Source organism: Spea bombifrons, chromosome 12 (assembly GCF_027358695.1).
Source record: "Spea bombifrons isolate aSpeBom1 chromosome 12, aSpeBom1.2.pri, whole genome shotgun sequence".
In the NCBI taxonomy this organism is placed as follows: domain Eukaryota; kingdom Metazoa; phylum Chordata; class Amphibia; order Anura; family Pelobatidae; genus Spea; species Spea bombifrons.
In genome coordinates, this window is record NC_071098.1 from 22448438 (window position 1) to 22475571 (window position 27134).

Here is a 27134-nt window from a genome sequence, read left to right on the forward strand (position 1 = left end):
GTTAAGGACATGTTCCCACATCATGAGTAAAGGTAGTTCGTGGCATATTTTCTTATCTTGATGAACTACATTGATCCTTGCATACCATGAAAAAATATGTGAACTGTCATTTACAAAGTACCTATATCTCTATAGCACACATTTTCAAGAACAGTTTACCACACCTGGGAACTTCTGGGCTCCGGCTACCTGGAGCCTTCCCTTGCAGGACATGGCCAGGACTGCACACTGACAACAGCGGGCGAACATGTGATGTAGGGGGTGTTCCAACTGACAGCAGCGGGAAACACCCCCATTTGAAGGAAAAGTTGGCGGGGAGCGGGGCGTGTCAAGACCCCGCTCCTGTAGGCAATCTCAGGGTCAAACCAGTTCCCAGGTATGCAGTTTACATGTTTAAAATAACACATGCTGATCCTAGAATGTAATATTTTTTTACTGTTTATGTCAGTCCATATGCCTTATTGGCAGCTATTTTATATCTTTAAGCGCAAGGGTTTCATTTTGGTGTATTCTGGAGACCTTGTTTTTGGTTTTATTTAGGTGACAACCATATGAACAGCTAACACAAGAGCGGTAAAGCTCACCCTTGCAAGGTCGAAACTGGCTGCTGCCAGGATTGTACTGAGAACAACACCTGAATTGGGGACCTGACTCCGCAAGTGCTGCTCACAAGTCCCATTAGAAGGGGAGCTGGACAGCTACCATGGTAGACCAGCACACTGCCAGTGTCACTGTTTATAGTCAGTCAAAAAAGTGGACAGGGTTACCTGCAATGTACTTGGGCTATACGTCTGGATGTCCAGAAAATTGGCTGCTTTTTCTGCATGATTCTTAAGTAACGTACCTTAGCACAGATATCACCACATGTCTATTACACACAAGGTGGTTTAGAAGTAGTTTTTATGTTACAATATGAGGTAACTAAAGTTATTTAATTAACTTGTTATCATACCAAAGACAGGTTGTACTTCCTTGTAACACAAATTAATGCCTGAGGAAGGGACCTAACAACTTGGTCTTGAAAGCTCGCAATTAAACTCTCAGCCAATAAATGGTATCATTTTAACTATATTTTTCTCCTGTTTTCTCAACGGCTAACACGGTACAAAACCTTTTTATCGACTCTTATTTAGGCATAAACACCATTTTACATTTGAACAGTTATGCCCCTTTCAAGCTGCAACAAAATAGCCACCATGGGGCCCTGTGTATATCAGGAGGAAAACCAGGAATCTCACCTTACCAGTCAAGGAGCAGTTTTGGTTCAGCTTCTGACGTTATGAGTTATGAGTTATGCGCTTGCGCAATTGGAGAAAAAAAACACAATAGTGTAGTCTGTGCATATAACACAAATAATAAATCTGTGTAATATACACACTCACAAGAGGATACACTGAAATCAGGCTCTTCTCATGAACTCAATGAGATCTTTATTTCACGATCTCTAGCGACAGAAAGACAGGACACAATGGCACAGTACCCTCACAGACAAAATAAAGGAATACATTCCTAAACACTTACAAGAACATATTGCACATATTTATTGTTGTCACCGTGTGACTACTTAGTTATGGGATTTGGGACAGGGAGTAAACTGGAGCGCACAGCAGCACCTTCCTGTCTGAAACGTAGAGCAGAGCTGCATGTCATTTCATCAGCCCTCGTCAAAGGAACGTCAAAGGGAAGTGCCAGATGCTCAATTCCTTCCACTCTCCTCTCTGCTCATGTAACTCGAGCTTGTCGCCACGTAAAACTTTCTCTGTTTTTCACGTGAACATTTTCACATTCTGATTATTTTCAGCTTCTTAGATTCTCTCTCTTGCAACTGTATCTCTGTTTCTAAGTGCTGCTTCTCTCACTCATTCTACAATCTTTCTAACCCTGACCCCTGTCCTTTGACTTCACAATGCTAAGTCATTTAATCTGCCCTCTTGCATAATAGAGGGATTTTACAGTGTGTGATTGGATCACAGGGCCTTATTAGCTCCCTAGATTTCCCATTTCCCATAGAATTCTTAATGCATTCCTGGCATTCAGTCAGGGAGCTTCTAGTTTTTCGAGAGGGTAATAGTCGTACACATCCATTTTACAGAATCTTTATGCGCGATTTGCATTTTGTTTAAGAGAGCAATCCAAAAAAAGCATATTCACATTCTCACCAGTTGAAAAGTATTGCAAAGAAAAAAGAACTAGCACAAAGTAATACATATTTATCAACAATCCATTGAAACTCGCATAAAGTTTTCTGGCCAGAAAGGAACTTTACTTCAAGGTGAGTACTGTATCTTTCGTATTCTTCTGTTTTTTATTTGTGCGCCCCATGGCTTTTTAATGTCAGTGCTAAATGTTTTAATCAATACAGCATCAATTTTTAAGGAGCATGAATGAATTGTCTTATTTAGTATGAATGAAATACAAGAGCATTATAGATGCAATTTTTAATGTAAAAAATATAAATTATACAGCTGATTCCATACTATTGTGAAGTATGTTCAGTATGGCATAAAGTGTAATATTAAATGTGTCTTTTTTTACCAACATCAAAAAGACAATTTAATATCCCAGATGACCTCACAAAGAATGGATATTAAAGTACTTTGCTAGTACGTTAACCCCTTAAGGACTACGGATGTTTTTTTATTTTTACACTTAAGGACTTAAGGGTTACTTGTTTTCAGTTATAACTTACTTGCCTCTTATTAAACTTACACAAATTATACGAATTTTACCTATAAAATGTTTTCGTAGCCAGTGTAAATAATATATGCATGTATGTATATGTATATATATATATATATATATATATATATATATATATATATATATATATATATCCTAAAAATGATATAGTGAGAGTTGGATACTAAAGAAAAACAAAACTGCTGAAGATTTAAGAAATTTGACAACACAAAGATTTTGAGGCATTATAGCAGTTTCTAGTCCAATCTTATACCACCAATCTGTACCAAATATTGCAGTACATTTTAAAATATTTAACACATTGCAGTATTTTAGTAAATTTCTTAATTATTATTATTAGCAACACTCCTTGAAGGCATATGGACATTTTCCGTTCAGCTGATCCCACACCAGCACCTTTCCAAGTTGGTGTTTAAAATACATTTGCAGTTTCACCGGGCTTTTTTGAGTGGATATGTGAAAGAATGCATACATTTCACCAAAGGGGATGAATTTCAAATAACTTATTAAAATCGGAATGATGGGCTGGCTAGCGCTTTGTGTTATTCTGAAAGTGCATACATCTTAACAGGTTTAAGTATCTGTCCCTGCTTGTGATCTTTGCAAACAATGGAGTGGAAAATACTACATTCTCCATGCAGTTGTTTGCAAAACTCCCTATTCCATAATAAAATGCAACAGAAGATGAGTGAACCTTTGACTAACCCCTTAAGGACAATGGGCCGTTCCTAAACCCTTTGAAAACAATGCATTTTGAGCCCGTACATGTACGGGCTTTATCATTAAGGGGTTAAACAGGAAGAAATGTATTCACGAAGAGAACGTGCAGGTTACATGCAAGCTCTAAACATTTCTGGAAATCTATACCTTATCTTAAAAGGGTCGGGTCTTAATTGTACAGTTTTGTTGACTCTAAAGAATGTGAGGGCTCAATAAACATCCTTATTTCTTGCTAGACAAGGCAGAGAGTTAGCCTGTACTATCCGCAGCATCAGCAATTTTCATACAATCTAGAACATTCTGGTGAAGAGACCCATTTTTAGAAGTGAAGTTGAACCCACAGTTAGATTTGATGGTGGGCTTTTTTTTACAATGCTCGTAAACATGGTTAGTGGCCATAACTATCTTATCTTAATAGTATCAGTTTAATTCCAGGGCTAATGTTTTCCTGGGTTATATTCTTGGAACTGGAAAGCGTACAGATTAGTCCCCCATAAATACCAGCATTAACTGAATGAGGGTAAATTCTGCCACATAGGCCCTGATTCCAGGGTTGGCAAAAAACATGGGGATTACAATGATTTGCCCTGACAGGGCCAGCCACTCCTCACCCGTGCCACCTGATGCGTCCGTGGCATATGACTCAGGTGCCCAAATGGCGCATGCCTTGTCCAAAATGTACATCTTAGCCATTTGATAACCAAAGCTAAACACAATAAAAAAAACCCTAAACTTATGCACCCATTCAAATATAACTAAGTAATCCTAAATAATGAATTCATAAAAAAAAAACCCTAAGGGTTAAGCAAAGGCTGCTGAACAATCTATAATAGCCAAGTTTATATGAATTTATCACAAAATCACAAAAAGAATACTAAATCGCTGTTCTCTCTCTGGGTGCACAATGCTTCACAAATCATCACATGCAGCAAGTTCTAACACTAACTTTAAAATAACAAAAAAAAAAACACTTAAATTAAAACAGGGAAAACAGAACCAAGGTGCTTACCTGAAGCACATAGAAAACAAATAGAGGAACAGGATGTAGCAGGTTAAATACAAAAACGAAACCGTAAACACATAAAATAAGGCACGGTCATACAATGAACTGGATGCACACTACTGTGGCAGCATACACGACACAGAGCTTGATGTTGGACTTCTAGGCAGCCAGCAGCAGTACTTTCCCTTCTGATCTTGTCATACTCATGATGCGATTGTTCAAAAAGCACATTGCTGGAGAAGGGCTCTCATTGGCTGTTGCTGGTCTGCTGGACTTTGGAGCACTAGCACCAGCAGTCTCAGTCTTGGTTAACATGGCAGAGGATTTTGTATTACATCCTGTTTTCCGGAGATGTAGTATTACGTCCTCCATCCTTAAGGGGTTAACATGCATTCTTTTATATGCTTCCTTCCTCCTTATTGGGCCAACCATTTGGGCAAACAATTGGCTGTTTCAAAAGGGCAATCAGTGGTAGGAAATGCTTTCGGTTCATTCGCACAGGGGTCTCGTTAGGTCCCCCTGTGGCATGCAGTGAGCCTGCACTGGAGATGACTGGCATTAACCTCTGCATAGCAAAGAGGTACATGCGCTTAAGTGTGTGACGAACCAGGCTCACACATGGACTGTAATGTTAATAATAGTGGGTGATCTAGTATGGAGGGTGCTAACCTGTAGGCTAGCAGCAAAGAAGAGGAAGTTGGAGGTTCCAATGAGTTATTTATGGACTCTATTCTGTTCCTGATTGGTTATTTTGTGTTCTGTTTTTAACTTTTTATCTTTGCTGCTGGAGATTTTGTAGTAAAAAAAAGTTATGCAAATATTTCCCTCCTGTCTTTAATAAAATTCAGAATAAATACCAGTTCTTAAGAGCTATAGAAATAAATGTTTTAAATAACACAAGAAAAGTGCATTTCTGTATATAAAATATAAGTAACCAAAAAGAAAAGCAAAAGTTGTAGTTCAATGAGTTCATAATACATTCACAGCAAATATAACTTAGTTTCAGAAACCACTACAAGCAATTTGTACTGTAGACATACCGTATATATCTGTCAGCTTGGTTAATGTATTATAGTTTTGTTACGTTACATATCTGTAATATAGAGCCTTGGCTAGCAGTGCTAGTACTGCTGCTACCCCTATTACCACACAACATGTGTACATTTAATCCAAAATAAAAGAAAAATAGTGCGGCTGTAGACTGTCGTAGGGATTCAGAGCCTGATTTAATGATATGCAACATGGAGGCTTCTAAGTAAAAAAATGCATATTTAATAATTTACTGGTAATTTTTTTTTTATTCCTCTGTAGAAAATGGCAGATCACTTTTTCTATAAAGGAGTACAGTTTGCAAAACATGTACACTCTGAAGAATCTCTCGACAATGCAGAAAACAAGTTCACGGTATTTGATGATGATATTTTCAATGTAACTTATCCAAAATCAGGTAATACATTCTAAGGTAATATCATGTAATATCAGTGTTGATTAATTGATTAAATCTGTTTCAGTTGGAATATTCTTTAAGAGGATTGTTCACTAAATTAACTGTACAGTTGATTTAAACTTGTGAACTAATCAGCTACACATCATTAAGGGCCAGTCCTCAGAAGTTTCTGCAAAAAATGCATAATTAGTGTTGCAATATCCAAGAGATCAGCTTATATTAACATTGTATTTATCACTGCCAGTTTTGCCCATATTGCAGGAGAAAATTACCAAAGGTGGCCTTTCATAATGCTAGATGAAACTAGTGAGCTAAAATGTTCAGCTGCAAACTTCTGACACCTGAGATCTACAAATGTAATGCTCTAGCAAATACATCTAACTGCAAATGAATACATACACCTACAATGCAACTTAATACTTTAATAAATAGTGTTTTACCTTTCCTACAGGTACAAACTGGATGATAGAGATATTGAATTTGATCAAGTACAAAGGAGACATTTCTTTGAGTAACCAAGTGCCAATTTATATGAGATCACCATGGTATGAAGCAGTAAGCAGTAAAGAACAGATTGAAGTCCTAGAGCATCCTAGGATACTATCTTCCCATCTACCATATCAAATATTTTCAAAAGCCTTCTTTGAATCAAAAGCAAAAGTGAGTATTGGGATGAGACCGATCGTCATCACACCCTGACATACAGGAGACTGTCAGTGTCTTAAAGTAAATCACTGGGGAAAAGAGGTTGTTCAGATGCATCTTGTGTTCAGTAGTAAAATCTGCCTTGGGATAGACTAACGTATAATGTCAAACAACGACTTTGAATGTATGCTCCATAAGTGAGAAGAGCACATAAAAGAAACCCCAAATGATATTAATGAAGTACAGTAGGGTATATGGTAGAATCAGCATACAAAAACATGTTATACCTTATCATTATAACCTTTCTATCTGCTGCACATAGCTCATTGAAAAGCATTCACCTTCATTCTTCTTCTCACCTGTTGGTTTGCTTTATAACGTTGGTGGAACTAGAAGACCAGTCTGACTTGTGCTGTGCGAACATGAAAACGAACCCGAAGGGTGCGTTTTCCTTGTTAAGCCAGAATACCATAGAAACGAACATGGTGGCAGCAAAACGTACACAAAGACACACAACATGAAGAATCTTCGTGTTCATCTTCGGTAATCTACTAATCTCCCTGGCCCCTTCCCCATCTAGCCTACCTTATCTACGCAGCATCGCAGGGGTTAACGGGAGCAGAAATCTGTAGGTTTATGCGAAGAGTTAAAGGTCCGTGTGAGGTCTATTGGTCGCCTGCAAGGGCCTCCTCTGGCATCATTGGTCGCTCATACAGACCTTTTACTACAGGCGAAAATTCACCATCAGGAGTAAAAGGACTGTACGAGTGACTCTATTGGTCCCACATACAAGCCTTTAACTCCTGGAGCAGGGAGTCTCCCCAGGCTAGTACGGACCTTTAAAATTGTATTAAAATTCTGAAGAAAAAACGGAAACAAAAAGAAGAAAAAAACAAACACGAAGAATGTACAGGAATATTCACCTGAACTGAACACAGGAATGGGCAAATATTTGTGTAATACAAAGATTTTCTTCCCCGCGAAGACGAACACGAAGAGTTGGCCGGGTCCAAGTCTAGTAGCAAGTCTTTGTATGCTCAGACAAACAGTATTCCCTGTGTCATCATTTGATTTTACTCCATTTTGTCCAAATCAAGCAAATATGTTAAGGTTTATTAAATAGAAATATTAATAAAAGTATCAAATGCATATCTAACTTTTATAATATTTCAGGTCATCTACACCATGAGGAACCCTAAGGATGTCTTAGTGTCTAATTACCATTTCAACAAGATAGTCAGCTTCTATAAAGACCCTGAAAGCTTCCAGATGTACTTAGAAGACTTTTTGCAAGGAAATGGTCAGTCATTTGTATTTTATTTTATAAAGTTCAATAATAGGTAAAATACAAGTATATTAATCCAATGTTAACATCCGAATCCCTCACTATATCATTTAAAGCATGGAAACTGTTAAAATTGGATTAAGTTGTGTAAAACAAATCTGTTTGATCCAGACATTAATGGGTTGCGGGCTGGCGATGATGGGATGGTCCTAGCATCCCGTTATGTTAACTTATGCTATGCATAAATAAATTTTAGTCCCTGGAGTGCCATCTTCTATGTCAGCTCAGTCAATCTACCACACAGTGGCAGTTTAAGGGCTATTGCCTAAAGCAATCTTCTAGGTTCTAGGTTGACAAACAGCCTTCTTCTACCTCCCCGGCTGAAATTGTGCAGACTTCTGTTATAGACAAATGCCTCACATTCACTGTTAAACGAGAGGCACTGTTTGGGGAGAAAGAAGCAAGCAACATGTTCCACAGTGCCACCTTTGCCTCCAAACAGATTATCTGTGCCATCTTTGCCTTCAAACAGCTGATCTGTGCCATCATTGCCTTCAAACAGCTTGTCTGTGCCATCATTGCCCCTAAACAGTCTGTGCATTCTTTGCCTCTTGTCCATCCCTCCCTCTAACATACACTCTGGCACACATATGTAAACACACTTATTCATAGACATCCATTCTCACATACATAGCCTGAACAATTTTGAACTGGCACAATTTTACCACTATATCATGTTATGAGATGCACAGTTTGCATTAAAGGGACAGTTTAACATCCACTATAGAATAATGCGTATTTTAAAAATCCTCCATGGTCTGACTATCAATAGTAGCACAGACACCCACCTGTAGAGTTCGCTGAGCTAGCGCTGATGAGTACTGTATATCATGTGTATTGAGATGTGTTTGGCCAAACATATCCCCTGCAGTGCAGTTAGCTAGAGATGGAGGGGCAAATGTACTTGCACGGACAATGCAAACGTTAAAAGGGACCACGCAACTGCCATGTGTATTAAAGTGTCCCTTTAAATTCTAGGAAATGTTGTGAAGCTAATGAGGTTCCCAGCTTCTTTTACATTACATAACTTTTTATTTACAGAGTGACAAGAGATTCATTAGTGATCCTTTGCTCCTTCCGCTGGTTCATCACTAGTCAACTAGCCCACTGTCCTACTCTGCTTGGATATACTTTTAAAGCTGGGGTATCATCTCAGAAAATGCAACAGGGAAGAGCTCAGGAAATAGAAACCATAACATCTAGTATCAGTAGTGGGGAAATTAATGGGAATTATGTTAATCTCATTGATACATTAAAAAAACCTTCTATGCTGTCATCTAAAACAGTGATGCTTCATCATTGAGGACAGGATAGAATGTCCTCTATTCTAACACTCGCTGCTCAAATCCAACATTACAGACTTAAGGGTCATTTATAGAAGTGATCCCTAGAGTCTACAAAGTCTCCAAGAGAATCTATAGTAATCTATATGTATTATTATTATATTTTCAATGAGGGCAGCAAAAAACAAGATGAAAAATGTAAAAATCTCACATCCCTCCCAGGATAAGTCAGGATGTAGCTGAATATAAACTGGATATATACATATATAATTAGTTTGGCTCTGCTTTTGTTCTCCCAACAGTAATCTATGGCTCTTGGTTTGATCATGTCAAAGGATGGTTGCAAATGAAGGATGATAATCGCTTCTTCTTTATTACATATGAAGAACTACTTCAGGTAAAAAAAAAACAAAAAAAAACCTACACATTTAAAGAGCTGGATGTTTTCTTTTTATATGTAAATGACATGTGAAATATAGTTGCTTGCGTGAAATTCTGAAAAGAATTTGCAGTGTGTCCTTCATAACTCAGCACCATCTGTAATAGTGATCGGGACCCTAGGCTCCGGCTACCCGGAGCCTTCCCTTGCGGGACGTGGCCAGGACTGCACACTGACATCAGCGGGCGGTCCTGCTGACGTCGGTGGGCGGTCCCACCGACATTGGGGGTGCTTACTTTCTAAGAAACTTTCACTTAAAGTTTTTTACCAGCTTCCAATGTAACTCTCAAGAAAGCCACAGGGACTGGTAAAGTTTGTGGAAACTGTTACTTTAAGTCCACTAACGTCACACAGCACATGACATTTCCTGAAATGCATTCTAATTTGATCAAAGGTCATGTAATCTTTCTGCGTGTTTATAGATATGTTAAAATTTGTATATCTGTAAAAAGAAATTATATAATATATTAAACTCATTACATTCCCACTCTTTCATACAGTCACTTTTTGCTTGTTGAATAAAACCTGAGTAAAAAAATACGGTGGAACAATATTTCAACATTATATAAATAGTCTATAACACAACAAAAATGATTTGCTTCTTTTCAGGACCTCAGAGGTAGTGTGGTGAGAATCTGTAAGTTTCTAGGACAAGAATTAGAAGATGAAGCTATCGACTTAGTTGTGGAGCATTCTACCTTCAAATCCATGAAGGAAAACAAGATGTCCAACTGGACTACGGTTCCTACTGAAATTCTTGACCATTCTAAAGGTTCCATTATGCGCAAGGGTATTTATCATCTGATAAAAGTTTAATTAAACTGAAATTATGATAAAACTGGATAGTCATCTGCAGAGTTGCTTGAAACTTTATTTTTCTAACTAAGCACATGGCTATCATATAGCTAGGTAGAAGAGCCTCAAATTTCTTTTATAGAGCAGGTTTTGCTGGATTTCTTTGCATGCTTTACTTCATGTGACCTAGATTAGTCATTCTATCAGGATTATACATACAAATTAAACAGCTTCCATTACTCTTGTGGGAAATCCTGTGGGTTAGTTTATACGAATAATGAAATTATCTAACAGAGTTTCTGGTAACATAAAAATCCATCTTTCAATAGTGAAAATCTTCAACAAATAGAGAGCTTCTTCATTCCCCCAACACTAGTTTCTGTGAAATAACCAAAAAGGCAATGCTATTTTGTTCTTGTTGATTTCATTTTTTCCTTCCGCCTACCACAAATAAATCTTGTTTATTTTGCTTCTAATTTTATTTGCAGGTGTCTCGGGAGACTGGAAGAATCATTTTACAGTGGCCCAGAGTGAACTTTTTGATAACATTTATCAAGAGAAAATGAAAGATTTAGACTTTAAGTTTTTTTGGGAAGAAAAATGATGATGAAGAATGAGTTTTCAAGTTGTACATTATGTTATATGACCACTTTATATGTAAGAATTACACCTTCTGTCAACACTTTGAAAAATAAATGGTCTACGTTAGAAAAGGTAATTGTATGTAAAATAAAAACAAACATAATATGTTATTTGGAGTTGTAGCAATTCATTTATAGAAATGGGTGTGATTTATTCACATGAATTTCCGAATAGTAATAAAAAACAAAAAATGCAAATGAGAATGTTGTGGTTGCTGCCTGGCATATTCCGGTTTTCCATTTGTTTTAGTGGGAATTTTGGTAGCATCTATTCTAAAGCATGTTCCCAATCAATACTTATGGGGAAAATTATAAAAGTGACTAATGCGATGCATAATGCACCACAGTGTTTCTACTACCGTAGGGTATAATGTAGTGTGAGAAATTGGAAGAGGGCTAAGGCCCTCGAGATAATGGCTGACTCTGATTCGGCACAGGACGAGGTGTCCGATGAGTCAGAGGATGAATATCCTGACTCAGGGTCTGTTCCCGAATCTAGTGAACATGAGCTGACAGCTCCTACAGTTACACCCTTACAGCCGAGATCCTCCGCATGGTGCCCCTCGGAGCATGTAGCGCAGTACATCACCCAACGTGTGAGTAAACCCCTAGACAAGGCAACTAGAAATAAAATGAAGGCAGAATGTCCACGGCCCACTGTACCCGGTGACGCATGTGCGACTCCAGAGGTCGATCCTAAACTGGCCCAATATTTAGGCAAGTCAGGGTGGAAGGCCAAGAAGGGCCTTGATTTCTCCCTACGCAATTGTCAGGATATGATCTTGAACATCCTGCGACCAAGATCCTTGATATGGTGGAAACTGCCTTAGTGGACGAATCCCCTATCGATCTCATGGCTCTGAGGGGGTGTGGAGGGCAGTATGCCTTATCAGCAATGCCACAGAATAGTGTAAAGCCATTCTTCTAAAATTAGATACCAAATTGGTCAATATAGCTCTGATCCTGGTCCACAGGCAAAAGGCCTTCTCTTTGGGGACGGTTTTGTCAAAGAACTCGGTACCTATGTTACTATCTTCACGGCCCTTAACAAAGCCCAGACCGACATCTGAAAGGTCTTAAACCTTTTCAGTGAGGCTGGCAGAACCAGGGGCCATCTGTCCAGAAGCCCTTACATGGGATCCCAAGACCCCGAAATATAAAGAACGTCTTTCCAAGAGGTCAGATCCCCACCTTTGACCTTATTTCCCCAAAGAGGACGTCCCAGGCAATGCAGGGGTGTCAGAGGTTCCTACCGGCCTAGAAGACCCTATGGTAAGTCTGAATCTATTTACGCCTTCTTGCCTAGTAAATGTGGGAGGCAGACTCAGCCAGTTTTATACGGTATGGGAAGCACTAACATCAGATGCATGGGTGGTTCAAACAGTCTCTGGGTATAGAATAGATTTTCTCTGTCCTCCTTATCAGCTAGTTTTACCCCAGTGCATACGCTTCTCGGAGGTCTCCCGGGAAGTCCAATCTCTATTCAGGAAAGGCGCAATTATTCCCATTCCATTTCACTCATCGGGTTCCTCAGCAACTTATTCCTCATCCCCAAGAAGGGAAGCGGGGTGAGGCTGGTAATACATTTATGACCTCTAAATGCTTTTGTTTGTTACCAACACTTTAAAATAGAGAGATCTTCTGATGTTGCTAATTCATGATTTATAAAGACACAGAGGCGAACATTATTCCCACCCAACATATACTTTTCCGACATATATACCTGTTTTATGTTACCCTACCCTGTTTAGGCGATTACCTTTCTCAAGTATAGTTGGAGTATACATGCGTATTACATATCTGTATTACCATGTATCTGTTTCTCCTCTATTGCAGTTTGAGGATGCAGGTTGTCGAATTGAGAGTTGGTTCCTTACCCATTCCTGCTCTTTCAGTTGGTTTGGTCGCTATGCCGGTTGTTGAGATGTTTTTGGAGCTATTTTCTGCTTGAAGGCCTTTTACAGACAGCAGAGGAGAAGCTTTGGATTTCAGCCTATTTTATATGGAGGGGAGGGGAATGTTATAGGCATATTATTGGTTCTTTGTTCTGATTTGTATTAACTCTTTATGTTCTTTGCTGCTGTTAAATTAAAGAAAAGAGTAATGCATAATGTTTGCCTTTGTGTCTTTATAAATCATGACCTTACATCATTAATTAGCAAAATCTGGTAATTTAGTACTCTATTGGAAGAACTCAGTGTTTCAGTGTTCCTGTAAGCTGTTATAATAGCTAACTAATAAAGATCGTTGATGTTTAAACTTGAGTGTACTTTGCACCTTTCAGGTCACTTTATCATTTAAAATGTTATCAGTTAATTTTAAATGTATTGTTAAAAAACATTACTATGAAGCATGTTGTTTTTATAGTAGTACTGGACATATTTGGCAACCATCCTGACTCTGTCAGTGTCCCAGGTGGTAGTTTGGACCATCTATGTGGCATGTCCCACATAGTATAACTGTGTTCCTCCAGGGAAAAAAAAAGGTCTCCCACAGAACCATACCACCAGTCATGACACAACACACTTTATTGGGACTGGGCATGGTTTATATTACCACATTCCAAGGGGGGGGGGTCTGACTCACAACAGGAAACAGGAACAGATTAAAACATGAAAATATAATGACAGTCGTTTATACAAACAACAATACCAGATACATCTCATCATACAAACAAAAAGGGCCAATATACAACAGTAGTAAAAGGATTAGGGAAGTAACATAAAATCAGACTAGACGGTGAGACATTAAAACAAATACAAAAGGAAACAAGGGTAAATGCACAAAATATTACAACTTAACCCCTACAAGTCAATGTAAAATTGCAGTCCCAATACTTTCCTAAAACAGGGGTCAAGCATCTGTTACAATGAGCAAATCTGTGGAAGGACACATGGGTTAATATTTGGTAAAGTGTGTGTGATGCAGGTACTACATCCAAGTTAATGTTCTTTAACAAAGTTTTATGTTGTTTTTCCAGGACGAAACTTGGAAAATGACATATAAATATTCATTTGTAGCTGTGCATATGTTTCTTCTTCTAGCATTATCAGTGGGCACATATACCTCCCCTGCAGGCTCTTCCCTTCTGCCCATTCCCTGGTGCTTTCTTTCTCCTCGATCACCTGCTGCGTTTTCCATTCTTACTCACTTCCTGCAGCGCCTAAACTTCGTCTCTCACCCCTGGATCATATTTGGACCATATTTTCTTCTCCTCTGTTAACCACAGTTTCTTTTCTTCTGCCAACTTTTTATGACCCCTTGCCTCCCCTTAACCCTTGGATTGCCAGTTACATACATGGTACAGAGCTGGCACTATAGGGTCCATGCTACACAATCTCTACACGCAGATCCTAAGCAGACCACCAGCCACCACACCCCCTCCGGTCTATCTTACACACAAAACTTCCATTAACAAGGAAAGCAGCTGTCTGCCCTTAAGGAAAAGGATTGAGATCAATAGATCAAGCAGCTTGTTTATACATAAAAAACTAACTCTAATCTGATCTCACAAAAGCCTGATCCTTGCTACAATGCAGGGATCAGGGATTGTGAAGTCACAAGTGTCCTCCTCTAAAACTGAAAAAAATACACATTCATTTATTAAAATATATTTAAGTTTTTAAACAAAAAAGGGTTGTTATTTTTTTTGCCAGAATACTGATGAATGGAGGGAGTTGAAATCTTCAAAAGCAGGTTTGCCATTTTGTATAAGTGTGGGCATATTTCATTTTTACACAGAGATCGATTCCATGACCTGACTAAACACTGTAAGCATGACTAAACCTCAAACATCACTGTAATTTGATGGTCAAAATACACACAAAATGCTACAATGAAGCCATAGAAAACCCTTTTATTAAAGTTATTCAATGAGGTGTGCAGTGCATCAAATTGTCCATCTAACGTCCAGTAGACTTGACTAAACTAAATTTGGACAATGTACAAGATGCCAAGCCCACTACACGTGCAGTCAAGCCAAAATAAACCTTACCAAGGGCGTTTAAGCCTCTCCATTCCGACCACATGACCACACCGCTACTCATGGCACTTTTTCTACATTACTAAGTGTGCTAAAATACATAGACATTAATATTTAGTTGGTAAACCTTTGCAGCAATAACAGCTTTCACTCTTCTGGGAAGGCTTTCCACAAGACTTTGGAGTATTTATGTGGGAACTTTTGACCATTCATCCAGTAGAGCATGCGTGAGGTCAGGCACTGATGTTTCTCCAATCCAGTTCATCCCAAGTTTTTCCACACCAAACTCATCCAACCATGTCAAGGTCATTTCATCAAAACTTCTAATTGTGATCTGTAAAGAAAAACATTGTTTTCCCATCATACAAATTATGTAAGTTCAATGTTGCTTCTGTTTTTAAATGGTTTTTAACCCACCTAAGAGCCTTGTTTAATCAGAGTGAAGTATATGACCTATGGATAAATGACGGCAAAAAAGATTAAGGATCTGATTCCTGATAACATGTTTCTGAGTGTCTCCCAGGTCTGTACTGGTCATCTGGTCTGTTGGCAAACAACTCCACAGCGGCAGATCCGGTGCTGCAATGTGTAGCCAAACGTGTACAAAAAATGTAGTGGCCACGCATATATTCAGCCGTTGGCTGCGCTAATGTCATCAGGCAGCAATTGACCTTAACGTGTCAGGATCATCCCATGATCTCCAGTCCAGCCCTGGTCTCTCCTTTCATAATCTCTAAAAGTGGCAGCTCCCTATGATCAAAAATGAACTGCATACCAATTACTGTCACTCTTTTATTGCAAATAAATGTTTATTACTTCAATGTTGTTTTTATGTTTAACTCTTTTTCAGGATTACTGTAATCATTGATAGCTGTGTAGTCGAGTAATGTAAAATGATACACTGATAAGGTAAGAAAAAGTATGTGAAAGGCCTTGATAGTTGGTTTAAATTATTGGAAATAACAACACAATTTCTAATCTTGATGAACTCTGTTGATCCTTGCATTCTATTAAAACTACTGTAAACTATGTCAATCTCTACAGAATAAAATTATATTAACATTATTTAACAGTTAACATGTTTTCCATAGTTTATTTGACTCCTTATCGGTTGCCAGAGAAGTTTCTAGTTTGGGGTATTCTGGTGGTCCTTTAAATTTTTCGATGTTTTCTATGGTTTATGTTTACATATGAATAGTTTAGACTGAATCTAAAGAAGATTTACCAAAGAAGTGTAGCTGCCAGGCTAAATACGGAACTGCCTGTCCCAGAGAATGGGCTACAATGTTGTTGCCAGCATTACATCATCACATGGTGCATTTTCCTGCTGTAAGTAGCCATCGGAAGGTGGGTACACTGTGGTTATAAAGGGATGGACATGGTCAGCAGCAATACTCAGGTGGGCTGTCGTGTTTAAACAATGCTCAGTTGGTACTAAGGAGTCAAAAGGGTGACAAGAAAGTGTCCCCCACACCATTACACCACCACCACCAGCCTGGACCATTGATACAAGGCAGGATGGATCCATGCTTTCATGTTGTTTATGCCAAATTCTGACCCTGCCATCTGAATGTCGCAGCTGGAATCGAGACTCAGACAGGGCAACGTTCTTCCAATTTTGGTGAGCCTGTGCAAATTGTAGCCTCAGTTTTCAGTTCTTAGTTGACAGGAGTGGCACCCGGTGGGGTCTTCTGCTGCTGCATGCCATCTGTTTCAAGGTTCGAGGTGTTGTGCGTTCAGAGATGGTATTCTGAATACCTTGGCTGTAAAAAGTGGTTATTTTAGTTATTGTTGCCTTTCTGTCATCTCAAACCAGTCTGCCCATTCTCCTCTGACCTCTGACATCAACAAGGCATTTTTGTCCATACAACTACCGCTCATTGGACATTTTGTCTTTTTTTGGGACCATTTTCTGTAAACGCTAGAATTGATGCTCGGTTTGACCTTCTTGGCCACGTCTACATGCCTAAATGTATTGAGTTGCTGCCATATGATTGGCTGATTAGCTATTTCTGTTAACAAGCAATTGAACCGATGTACCTAATAAAGTAGCCAGTGAGTGTACATAAAATACACACTCTAACACTATGCATGCATACACACTGAATCTGGCACTACTACAGTAAACATACTGACCCTGGTAGAACACTTTGTGGAAATCTGCCACCCCTCTGCCTATGTTCTGCCATTGTGAATCTGGCACCCTATGCTTTCTTGCGGTGGCACAGTGAAGCAGGTGCCATGAGGCGCCCAGCGGGGGACATTTAATGCATATTACGTGATCTTCCTGGGTGTCTCACGGCACCCGCTTCTTCATGGGCCCACAGTAGATGTCTCTTGGGGCCCCTCAACAGTCTTGAGGAGGAGGTCTTCACATCCACTAGCAAAGCCCTCTGCTAACACTTTCTTCAGTCCTATGTACCATCTGCTGTTGGACAGTGTTAAGATATGACATCATATTCCATCACCCTGGCATCATGTGGCACACAGACTGTAAAGGAGGCGTTAATGGTGAAGTCTCCGCCAGTAGCCGCATAAAACGTGTGTAGTTTAGAAAAAAAATATGCTATGGTGTCAGGTAACTTAAGTTATTGAACTGCATCGTTAACATATCAAACACATGTCACATGCTATGTCTCCATGTACTACAGCCACAGTAGAGCCACCATAGGCGCTGGGTGTATCAGGATGCAAGCTACTGGAGGTCCTCAGCAATCATGCTCAGTTATCATTCAGTGCTCTTTCTTTATCTGTAAGTACACGTTCTAGCTCAGCCTCTGGGATCTGGGGCAGGTGAGTGAACTACAGCTCACAGTACCTTCCTGAAAAGGTCAACTTACTTTATGAGCCTTGGGGAGGGCGCAGAAGAATAAATGCCAGAGAAGACGCTCCTTCCTATCCACTTCTTACACACCTGTCTATTTTATCTCATAGGTATCTTTAGGGCTTGTCAGTCAAGGCACTGTCGGATACTATTTTGATTTTCTCCTGTGGCATTTTTCTTATTTTGATTATTCTTACTTTCTTATATTTTCTCTACTGTAACTTTACATTTGTCCCTTGTACCTTTCAGTCCATACTTCACACATTCTTATGCCTTTTAATTTATTTTTTTTTGTCCTGAATCTCTGAGGCGTCTTTTAATATTTCTAACTTTGACTGGTCTCTAACTACATTGTTGTATGTTATTTAATGTGTCCTCTTGCGTAATAAGTACTGTATGCAATTCAATTCCAAATATCCGAATAGAATACTCACTGCATTCCTGACATACAGCCAAGAAGCTTAGATCTGCCTAGTATCACAGCTTACAGTGAGAGTGATATTCTTACACATCCATTTCAAGGTGAGCCTTTCTTTATTATTCTTTATTTTTTAATTTCCATGGCAACTGGATTTTCATTTTCAGCGCTGAATGCATTATTTTATTTTTTAGGAGCATGAATTGTATGAATTGTATACCTAAATTACATCAGTATTGGTTATATTTGGAAGTAATTAGACTATTATAAGTGCTTATTTTTTAGCAGTTGCAATGCAGTACATAGTGTAATATTTTAAAAAATTATATAAAAAAAATGAATGTCATGACCCCTAAAACTATAATGCAATATCTATCGCTCTATATCTCCCTCCCCCTCTCTCTCTTTTAAGGGTCTTTATCTGTATGCATGTGGGTTAAACATTACAATGCTTAGCAAGTTTCAGCTCTAAACAACAGAATCATATTTTTATAAACTATAATGCAGTCTCTCTCTCTCTCTCTATATAAATATATATATATATATATAGTTTTTTTTCAAGTCTCATGTCCTCACCTGATACTCTCAAGTACTTGCAAACATCTTGTGCACTGTACATAAGAGTTGTTTTGCTAGTGTTAGCAAGCAAAGGCATGCAAACTCACTCCAGACTGGTTAGTTCAGTTAACCTTTAACTCGACTGACAACTTGAATTTTCAGTATGGAGAAATAATTGAGCTATAAATGTCAGTCCTATTGCATGTGCTACCTTTCCATTAAGTAAGAGTAATGAACAAATCTCCCATTGCATTGATACCTTTGCACAGAATATAGATTGTAAGCTTGGTTGAGCAGGGCCCTCCTCACCTGTTGTCTCTGTAAGTCAATTTGTTATGTTACATACTACTTGTTATGTCCTGTCTACCCATTGTACAGCGCTACGGAATTTGATGGCGCTATATAAAACAATAAATCTCATACACATTTATACTGTCAGTATGGCATGATTTTACTGTGTTTTAAAGATATATAGCCAAAATTCAAAACCCTGTCGGTATAAATTGGAGTTTTTAATTCTTTGGCATATAATTATAGAACAATCTCCCATTGAACCAATCTTGACCTCAGAGGTCTCATGCACTTGATTAGATTCTTTGACCGAGAAGTAGGACTGGTCTTAAACCAAATGGCAAGAATACTCTTTGGTGCCCCTTACCCATTTTTTCACCATTAAAATTGCATTATACACAATATATTTCTATATGTTTTAACAGTTTACAGTAATTTAGAAACATTTTCTGCTTTACCATATTGATTTTTCTAACTATTATTGTGACTTTTATGTGAAGTAATACTTCCCAAAGGCTGCCACAATAATTCACCGCTAACCTGCGCCCTCCCAATTCAGTCTCCCCAGGCAGTTGCCTTTGCTGAATGCCATACACAGACAAAGGAAACAGTTGGGGAAGTTAAACACTATCCCATAGCTTCTCCAAAGAACTGGATTCTGCTTGGGGTGCAGCAGTGTGTATAGATGTTGCTATGTCATTCCATGTGGCAATCCAACGTTAGATGGGGGAACTCATACAAATAAGACGTAGAGCTTCTTTACTGGATAAAAATTCGATGGTGTTGCGCAAATATATTTATGCCAATTTTAGAGGGCAAAATATAAAGTGATTATGTATAATATAATGTGGTACAAACAATATGTATAAAAAATATATAATAAAGAAACAATACTTGTTTGTGATTTTCCTTCCAATTGGGAAATTGAGAAAAAAAGACAGAACACAGAAACGAAAAATATAAGTATTGTTTCTTTAGACTCTGTAGACTCAGAGGTTGATTATGTGCAAAAACACCCCAGTATCCAATTTTAGGAGGGGTATAAGATAACATAACATATTGTATTAAACATAGAAGATTCTAACTGTTTATAATATTTTTTTTATTTGTTCGCTAGATAATGGCATCCGATCAATTCACATATAGAGGAGTACAATTTGCAAAAAATGTACACTCTGAAGAATCTCTCGACTATGCAGAAAACAAGTTCACAGTATTTGATGATGATGTTTTCAATGTAACTTATCCAAAATCAGGTAAAGAATTTACTAACAAATGCATACATATACCTGCCAAACTCTGATTCTAGCTAACCCTTTAGATCTGCAACTTAATACTTTAACAAATAAGGTTTAACCTTTCCTACAGGTACTAACTGGATGATAGAGATTTTGAATTTGATCCGGAACAAAGGAGACATATCTTTGAGTAACCAAGTGCCAATTTATATGAGATCACCATGGTATGAAACAGTAAGCGGTAAAGAACAAATTGATGCCTTAACAAGTCCTAGGATAATCTCCTCACATCTACCTTTTCATATGTTTGCAAAGTCCTTCTTCAAATCAAAAGCAAAAGTAAGTATTGTGAACAAACACAGCAGTAACTTAAATATAGATATTTGAGAGAAGCTACTTCTTCTAATCCAGTGCCCACGGGAGGGATGGAAAAATTCTGCCCCTCTCCCCCCCGCAGTAAAAAGTGCCCTTTTGGCAGCAAACATGCTTGTGGATTAATGTAGCTCCAGGCCCCTACCCGAAAATAGACCCAGTCAGGGTCGGACTGGGCCACCGGGAAACCAAGAGACTTCCCGGTGGGCCAGTCAGACTGGGGACTGGTTGAACGTCAGAGCTGTGTGATTCAACGTGGCAGATTCGGCCCCATGACCACCTCCGACGCCCTCCTAAAGTTAAAGCCTCTGGCCTGTAGACTCGAGGGGAAGCTGGGGCAGCTTAGCCTGTCCGGATGTGGGTGGCAGAGCATGTCCTGGTGTGTGTGTTTGGGTGTCGGTGTGGCAGAGCATGTCCTGGTGTGTGTGTTTGGGTGTTTGTGTGGCAGAGTCTGTCCTGTTGTCAGCTCTATAGTATACATATCCACACACTGACCCCAGTATTCTGGTGCCAAATGGCCACAGTAAGTGTGTGTGTGTGTATATATATATATATATTTATCTATATAGTATAAATAATATATTAAATATAGAGTAACATTATACATTTTAGGTGCCATAACTTAAAAACAGCAATGTATGTGCTCATCAACATCAAATAAGCACAGTAATACCCTACATAATCTTCCCTTACATAATACAGCATTTTAATGATTGTTTGAGATATCTAGTAAAAGGGGCACAATGTGTTTGGCTGTTTAAATGATCTTCCTTTCCTCACTTCTTTTTTCACTGGATAAAGGGGCCTTTATAGAGTGGTCTCTATAGAGGAATCTGATTTGTAACCATATAGTACCTTTTATGATATCATGGTGATCACGTTGGGTTCTGTATAATTTTTTTATATTTTTTAATTTTCATTTTCATTACTGTTTTCAGGTATGTTATTTTTTTCCCCAAGAGCAGCTGATCACATGGCAGTCGGGAAGAAGGGCTATCTATTCAGGCATTCAAACTGTTCTTCAGTATAACCAGCCCTTGTGACTTTAGCTCCTGGAGCTTCAGATTTTTGTTATTTTATATTTTATATAACGGTGGGGAAATGAACATTCTGGGACAAAAGTACTTATTAAGTAGTATTAAGCCCTGGTGGTCACTTAAGTCACTCCACTTTGGAATTTATACCCCAACTACTGTATGTACAATTTTTATAGGGATGCAGGAAGACTGCCCTCGATTTTGATGAACACTAAGATTTTTTGTGTCCACATACATACAAAGTTGCATTTTAAAGTTGGGGCAGATAATAAATACCCTTGGTATCACGCAAAACCTTTATGTTTTATAGGACAACTTATATTCGCTCATCTTCAACACATACTATTGGCCAAAATTCACTGGGTGTTGATATTAGAGAAATACAGATGCAATATATTTTGACCACAGATTTTTTTTTATATATAATTTAGTTCCAATATATTATATCATAGTAGTGAGAAAACATTTGAGAGATATTTGAAATCACTCGATGATTTTCTCTTACTATTGATAATTTGCGGCTTTCCTCAGACCTTACCCTTTTCTGATTTAACACTAATCCACTGGTAGTAAAACATTTTAAGCTTGGGCAAACAGTATTCCCTATATAACCATATACATGCATTATCTCCATCTACAAAACAAGAAAATATGTCTCAATGCTTTATTGAGTAAAACGGTATATACACCTTATTGCTCTAACTCTATGATGGTATAATATTTCAGATCATCTACACAATGAGGAACCCCAAGGATGTATTTGTGTCTAATTACCATTATACCAAGATAGTCAATTACTATGAAGATCCAGAAAGCTTCCAGAAGTACTTAGAAGACTTCTTGCAAGGAAATGGTCAGTTATCGGTATTGTTCTCTACAATTTATACAAGGTTAAAATATATCGAGGAACATTTATTCACTGTAAACATTCCAAGTAACCAAACTGGTAAATCATTGCCTATATTAAGTGCATAGAAATAGAATTATTTATGTAAAAAAATAGCAAGCAAAGATCTATTATCCTGTGATTTGCCCGTGAGTTACAAGTGTGAGTCAGAAATTAATTTCCAGCTACCAAAACATTTTAAACCCTTATGCCTCTGAGCAGGTAGTGGGGGTGAGGGGACATATATTTGGGTAATATACCCCCCCAGGTTTATTAAATTAACCCCCTGCCCCACTGCGCACAGGGTAAGGAAAGAGAAGGGGTTCATTGACCCCTCCATAGATAATAGGGGGTTCTCTGAACTCTTGTTTGTCTTTCTTTCCTTGTATTTTATTTATTATTTTTTCAAACTCACAAAATGTAAAGTTCGCATACAAGGGAATGTGGACCAATTTGAGTTAACCCTTAACTCAACTAACCACAACTAACCACTCAACTTAATCAGTAAACCTCAATCACTGTGTACTTTATGTCACTGAATGGACACATTACAGATTTTTCTTTAACTAAGTGATTATTTCTGCTTTGCATCAGTATATTTTAATATATTGTTGTTATTGTTTGTAACAAAATTGCTGTTTGTTACCCCACCACTGGTTCTACTCTACCTGGTTATACTTTTTAATGTCACAGAAATGAATGGGAAAATATTCAGTAACTAAAAGACAGTAAACATGCTATTGGTAGGTTGAAGATTAATGAGAACCAGGTTAAACAAAGGACATTTTAATTTTTAAAAATGTTAAAATCTTAAACTGCTTGGGTTTAATTCAGAATAAACTAAAATGATAGACCAGGAGGGAGAGTAGATACCACTTACTTACTTACAGGTTTTATTAACATATTTGATATTATACCATTGTGATGATTAAGTCATACACTACAGTTTATACTTCACTTTGTTTTTACTCTCTCAATAGCTTTATATGGCTCTTGGTTTGATCATGTCAAAGGATGGCTGCAAATGAAGGATGATAATCGCTTCTTCTTTATTACATATGAAGAACTACTTCAGGTAAAAGTAGTGAAAATGACAATTATTGATCGCAATTTACCTTGTTTAGGGCCAAGGATAACCCATCTTGCGTATATTTCTTACTAAGCCAATACCTTTTACTTATTTGTAGCACGATTTGTAATTCTGATGAGGGTCAAATCTGTTTTGGGTGACTATATACTGTTCACACTTACAGGTTAATTAGGAAAATGGGTGTTGGACAAAAAGAAAATTGATTTGTAATTTGTCATACCTCTCATCAGTCCGATAAGCTTTCAAAACTTCAGTGTTCTCGTCTTCAGATTCCATCTGAGGAAGAGACTTATGAGGTCCTGAAAGTGGCCTAGACTGACTAGGCCAGGGGGAGGCCAGCACCTCTGCAACATTACCATAGCATGGTCTTGTAGTGACAGTTGCAATGATTATGTTAATGCAGACCTGGGATTGCACATACCAGACACCCTCCTCACTGTCAGCAAATGGGATACAATAAAACAGATACATTGTAACCAGGGCAGGAATATGGAAGCCTAGTGGCCCTGGCACTCCAAACAATGTAAGTGGGGCTGAAAGCTAGATATGAGCCATATTATAAGTTTTTATGCTCACATAGTCTGCTCCCAGGTGTATCCAGCTGGTGGCCACAGACGTCAACACCTCTGATCTGCCTCTGTAGCTCCCGTAGAAGCAAAGACAAGTGCTGATGTGGATTTCAGCTCACAATACATGACTTTTTCTGAAACACCATGGGCATCTTATGACTCCACAAAGCTTATGCTATATCTGTAGAAACTGATATGCCAGAAGAAGATGGCCATGTTCTGCCTATTTTTGAATATAGGCAATTTTCTTGCCTGGCTCTATTTCCCAAAAAATGTTTATATATATATATATATATATTACAGTATATTGTATATTGTCTTTGTATTCTCCCTCTCCTTTTCATTCTATATAAGTAGACTCTCAAGGATTTGCTTCATTTTCAGGACCTCAGAGGTAGTGTGGTGAGAATCTGTGAGTTTCTAGGAAAGGAATTAGACGATGAAGCTATCGACTTAGTTGTGGAACATTCTACCTTCAAATCCATGAAGGAAAACAAGATGTCCAACTGGTCTATGATACCTAAAGATGTACTTGACCATTCTAAAGGTTCCTTCTTGCGCAAGGGTATTTATCATACTATAAAATTTATAGCAGTACTGAAACACTTTGGAAAAGTGGGTAGTGATCTGTACCTGAGCTTCAAGGCTTTGTTAGATTTCCTTTCATGTTTCGGTTTAGATGGGGAAGATCAGTATGCCAGCTATTACAACACTATGCAGAAATTAAAGAATTTCCTTTGGTCTTGTGGGAAATCCTGCAATGCTTTTGTACCTAGAGCTCCTAAAAAAAATGTTTTTTTTATATGGTGATTCACCAGGAAACAAATAATTATATTATTATTATTATTATATGAATAGCAAAGCAATACATTTTAATGAACATGAATTTGATGCCAGCTTGATACAATTCGGAGGGTAATCTTATAATAATACATTTAATTTATATATTTATATACTTAAGTTTACATCATGGGATGGTCTACGCACTAAAATGTGCGTGCATCCAAGTCAGATATTCCACATTAACAACTGGTATTTGCTAAGTGGCATAAACTGAAATCAACACAAGCAGCTTGATTTTTTCAAATTAAAAACAAATACATAAAAAGAAACAAATAAGGGTACCACTGTCTTTCCCCATCACATGTGTTGTGACATAAAGGTAAAAAAATTAGGGTAATAAAAATTAATTTGGGGGGTATAGAGCCCTCCAAACTCACTCTTAGTTGGTTCCAGGGGTATGGAGTAGAGGACTGCATTGGGAGGCGGGGCTTCTGGGGCTGCGGGCGGGAGCGGGCGGTCAGGCACTGTACCTGCGGGTCCCGGTAATCCCGCGCAGTCCTGCAAGGGTGCCTTCTCACTGCTCCATTACAGTGTCTCCTATCTTGCTCCGCCCATGAACAAGGCGGAGTCACGTGATGTGATGTCACTTCCTGTGACTCCGCCGTGTTCCTGGGCGGAGCAAGAGAAGAGACGTTGCGGGAGCAGGATTCAAAACAGTGGGAGCGGGCGGGAGCGGGATTCAAAAAGCAGTCCCGCGCAGGGCTCTAGTATGGAGTGATTAAAATGTAACAGTATTAACATATAAGGGAAGCAGAGCCCAGTTTTGCCACCCCTTGCATGACCTTGCAAGCTGAAATCACCAACTATCTTGTAATGCATAAACCTCGGTGACTTTTAAACAGCTACATTCAATAACTTAACCTTATAAGCAGACTTAATGGCTCTTTATGCTTCCAAAATAAATCCTGCTCTAATGAACTAGGCAGTAATGTATTAAAAAAAACCCATCTAAATCATGAGAACATTAACAAGATCAAAGGGCTCTGAATTTGCAAATATTTAATTTACTAATTTCTATAAACTTTGCGTTACTACGTAAGTTTAGAAAAGGCAATTTTGTGAATTTTGTTGCCACTATTGTTCTTTAACTGTCTAGTTCATGCTTACTTCACTGATTATTTTACTTGTTTCTCTGTTTGCAGGAGTCTCTGGAGACTGGAAGAATCATTTCACTGTAGCCCAAAGTGAATATTTTGATAACATTTATCAAGAAAAACTAAAAGATTTCGACTTCAGTTTTGTTTGGGAAGAAAAATGATGTTCTCTGATACTTAGATACTTTTCAATTATGTATCAACTGTGCTAATCTTATGGTCAAACTGTACATTGCCACTGTTATGTTATTGCACTATTGCTATGGAATTTGCTGTAAAGCTATAAATAAATAAGAAAAAAAGTAATTGTCAATTGCAATAAATGTAAATTAAAAAAAGCCAACAGATTTTATTATGTGAGATATGTTCATATAAATTTATGAATGGTAACAAAACAGTTTTTCAAAAAAGCAAACAAAAATGTACTGGAACATTGATTTTTCACCTTCTTGGGCCAGTCAGAAAAGATCAGAGCATCTTCCTAACAGCCCGTACTCCCCATTGATCACAAAAGTGGGACAGTGAGGCAGCTACCTGGGGCAGTGCCTTAAATTAATACTCTTGGGAGGTATGAAATACAGTAAGTAGGCACGATTGAACAAATATAAAAGAAGCAAACTAAAATCAGTGTAGCTTAAATGAAAGTTCAGGAAATAAAAAAGATAGTGACACTTCATTAATAGGAGATTAAAGATCAACAGGTCATCTATTGAGACCCAAGGAAAGGAATTTTCACCAAAAGTTAAAAACAATAAAGATTCAATTCATTACTGCAAAAGGCTGCAAAATGTATAGAATGCCTTTACTATAATTATGCATGTTCTATTGAACTTTCAGCTGATGTCTTTCTTATGAAGTAAAATCAAGGAATTGTATATTACTTATGTAACTTTTTTGGACTAACCTGGGTGCAG

General features: G+C 38.1%; 3 protein-coding genes across 3 annotated transcripts in view; all 3 read left to right on the top strand.

Moving 5' to 3' along the window:
* LOC128470685 (sulfotransferase 2B1-like) overlaps positions 1-27134 on the top strand; it is a 122357-nt gene that overhangs the window by 43949 nt on the left and 51274 nt on the right. The window lies entirely within an intron of this gene.
* On the top strand, positions 1843-11129 carry LOC128470690 (sulfotransferase 2B1-like). Its single transcript, XM_053452596.1, has 7 exons — positions 1843-2272; positions 5735-5870; positions 6322-6530; positions 7689-7815; positions 9446-9540; positions 10192-10372; positions 10866-11129. Exons 2-7 carry the CDS (start codon positions 5738-5740, stop codon positions 10979-10981), a joined length of 861 nt encoding a protein of 286 aa, XP_053308571.1. The 5' UTR covers positions 1843-2272; positions 5735-5737; the 3' UTR covers positions 10982-11129.
* LOC128470687 (sulfotransferase 2B1-like) lies at positions 18212-26655 on the top strand. Its single transcript, XM_053452592.1, has 7 exons — positions 18212-18346; positions 20209-20347; positions 20460-20668; positions 22465-22591; positions 23605-23699; positions 24668-24848; positions 26269-26655. The coding sequence occupies exons 2-7, from the start codon at positions 20212-20214 to the stop codon at positions 26382-26384; spliced, it is 864 nt and encodes a 287-aa protein (XP_053308567.1). The 5' UTR covers positions 18212-18346; positions 20209-20211; the 3' UTR covers positions 26385-26655.

Coding starts and splice junctions, on each gene's coding strand:
- LOC128470690 (XM_053452596.1), top strand. CDS start 5,738: ATGGCAGATCACTTTTTCTATAAAGGAGTACAGTTTGCAAAACATGTA. Junction 5,871..6,321: donor TGTAACTTATCCAAAATCAG/GTAATACATTCT, acceptor CCTTTCCTACAG/GTACAAACTGGATGATAGAG. Junction 6,531..7,688: donor TCTTTGAATCAAAAGCAAAA/GTGAGTATTGGG, acceptor ATAATATTTCAG/GTCATCTACACCATGAGGAA.
- LOC128470687 (XM_053452592.1), top strand. CDS start 20,212: ATGGCATCCGATCAATTCACATATAGAGGAGTACAATTTGCAAAAAAT. Junction 22,592..23,604: donor AGACTTCTTGCAAGGAAATG/GTCAGTTATCGG, acceptor CTCTCTCAATAG/CTTTATATGGCTCTTGGTTT. Junction 24,849..26,268: donor AGGTTCCTTCTTGCGCAAGG/GTATTTATCATA, acceptor CTCTGTTTGCAG/GAGTCTCTGGAGACTGGAAG.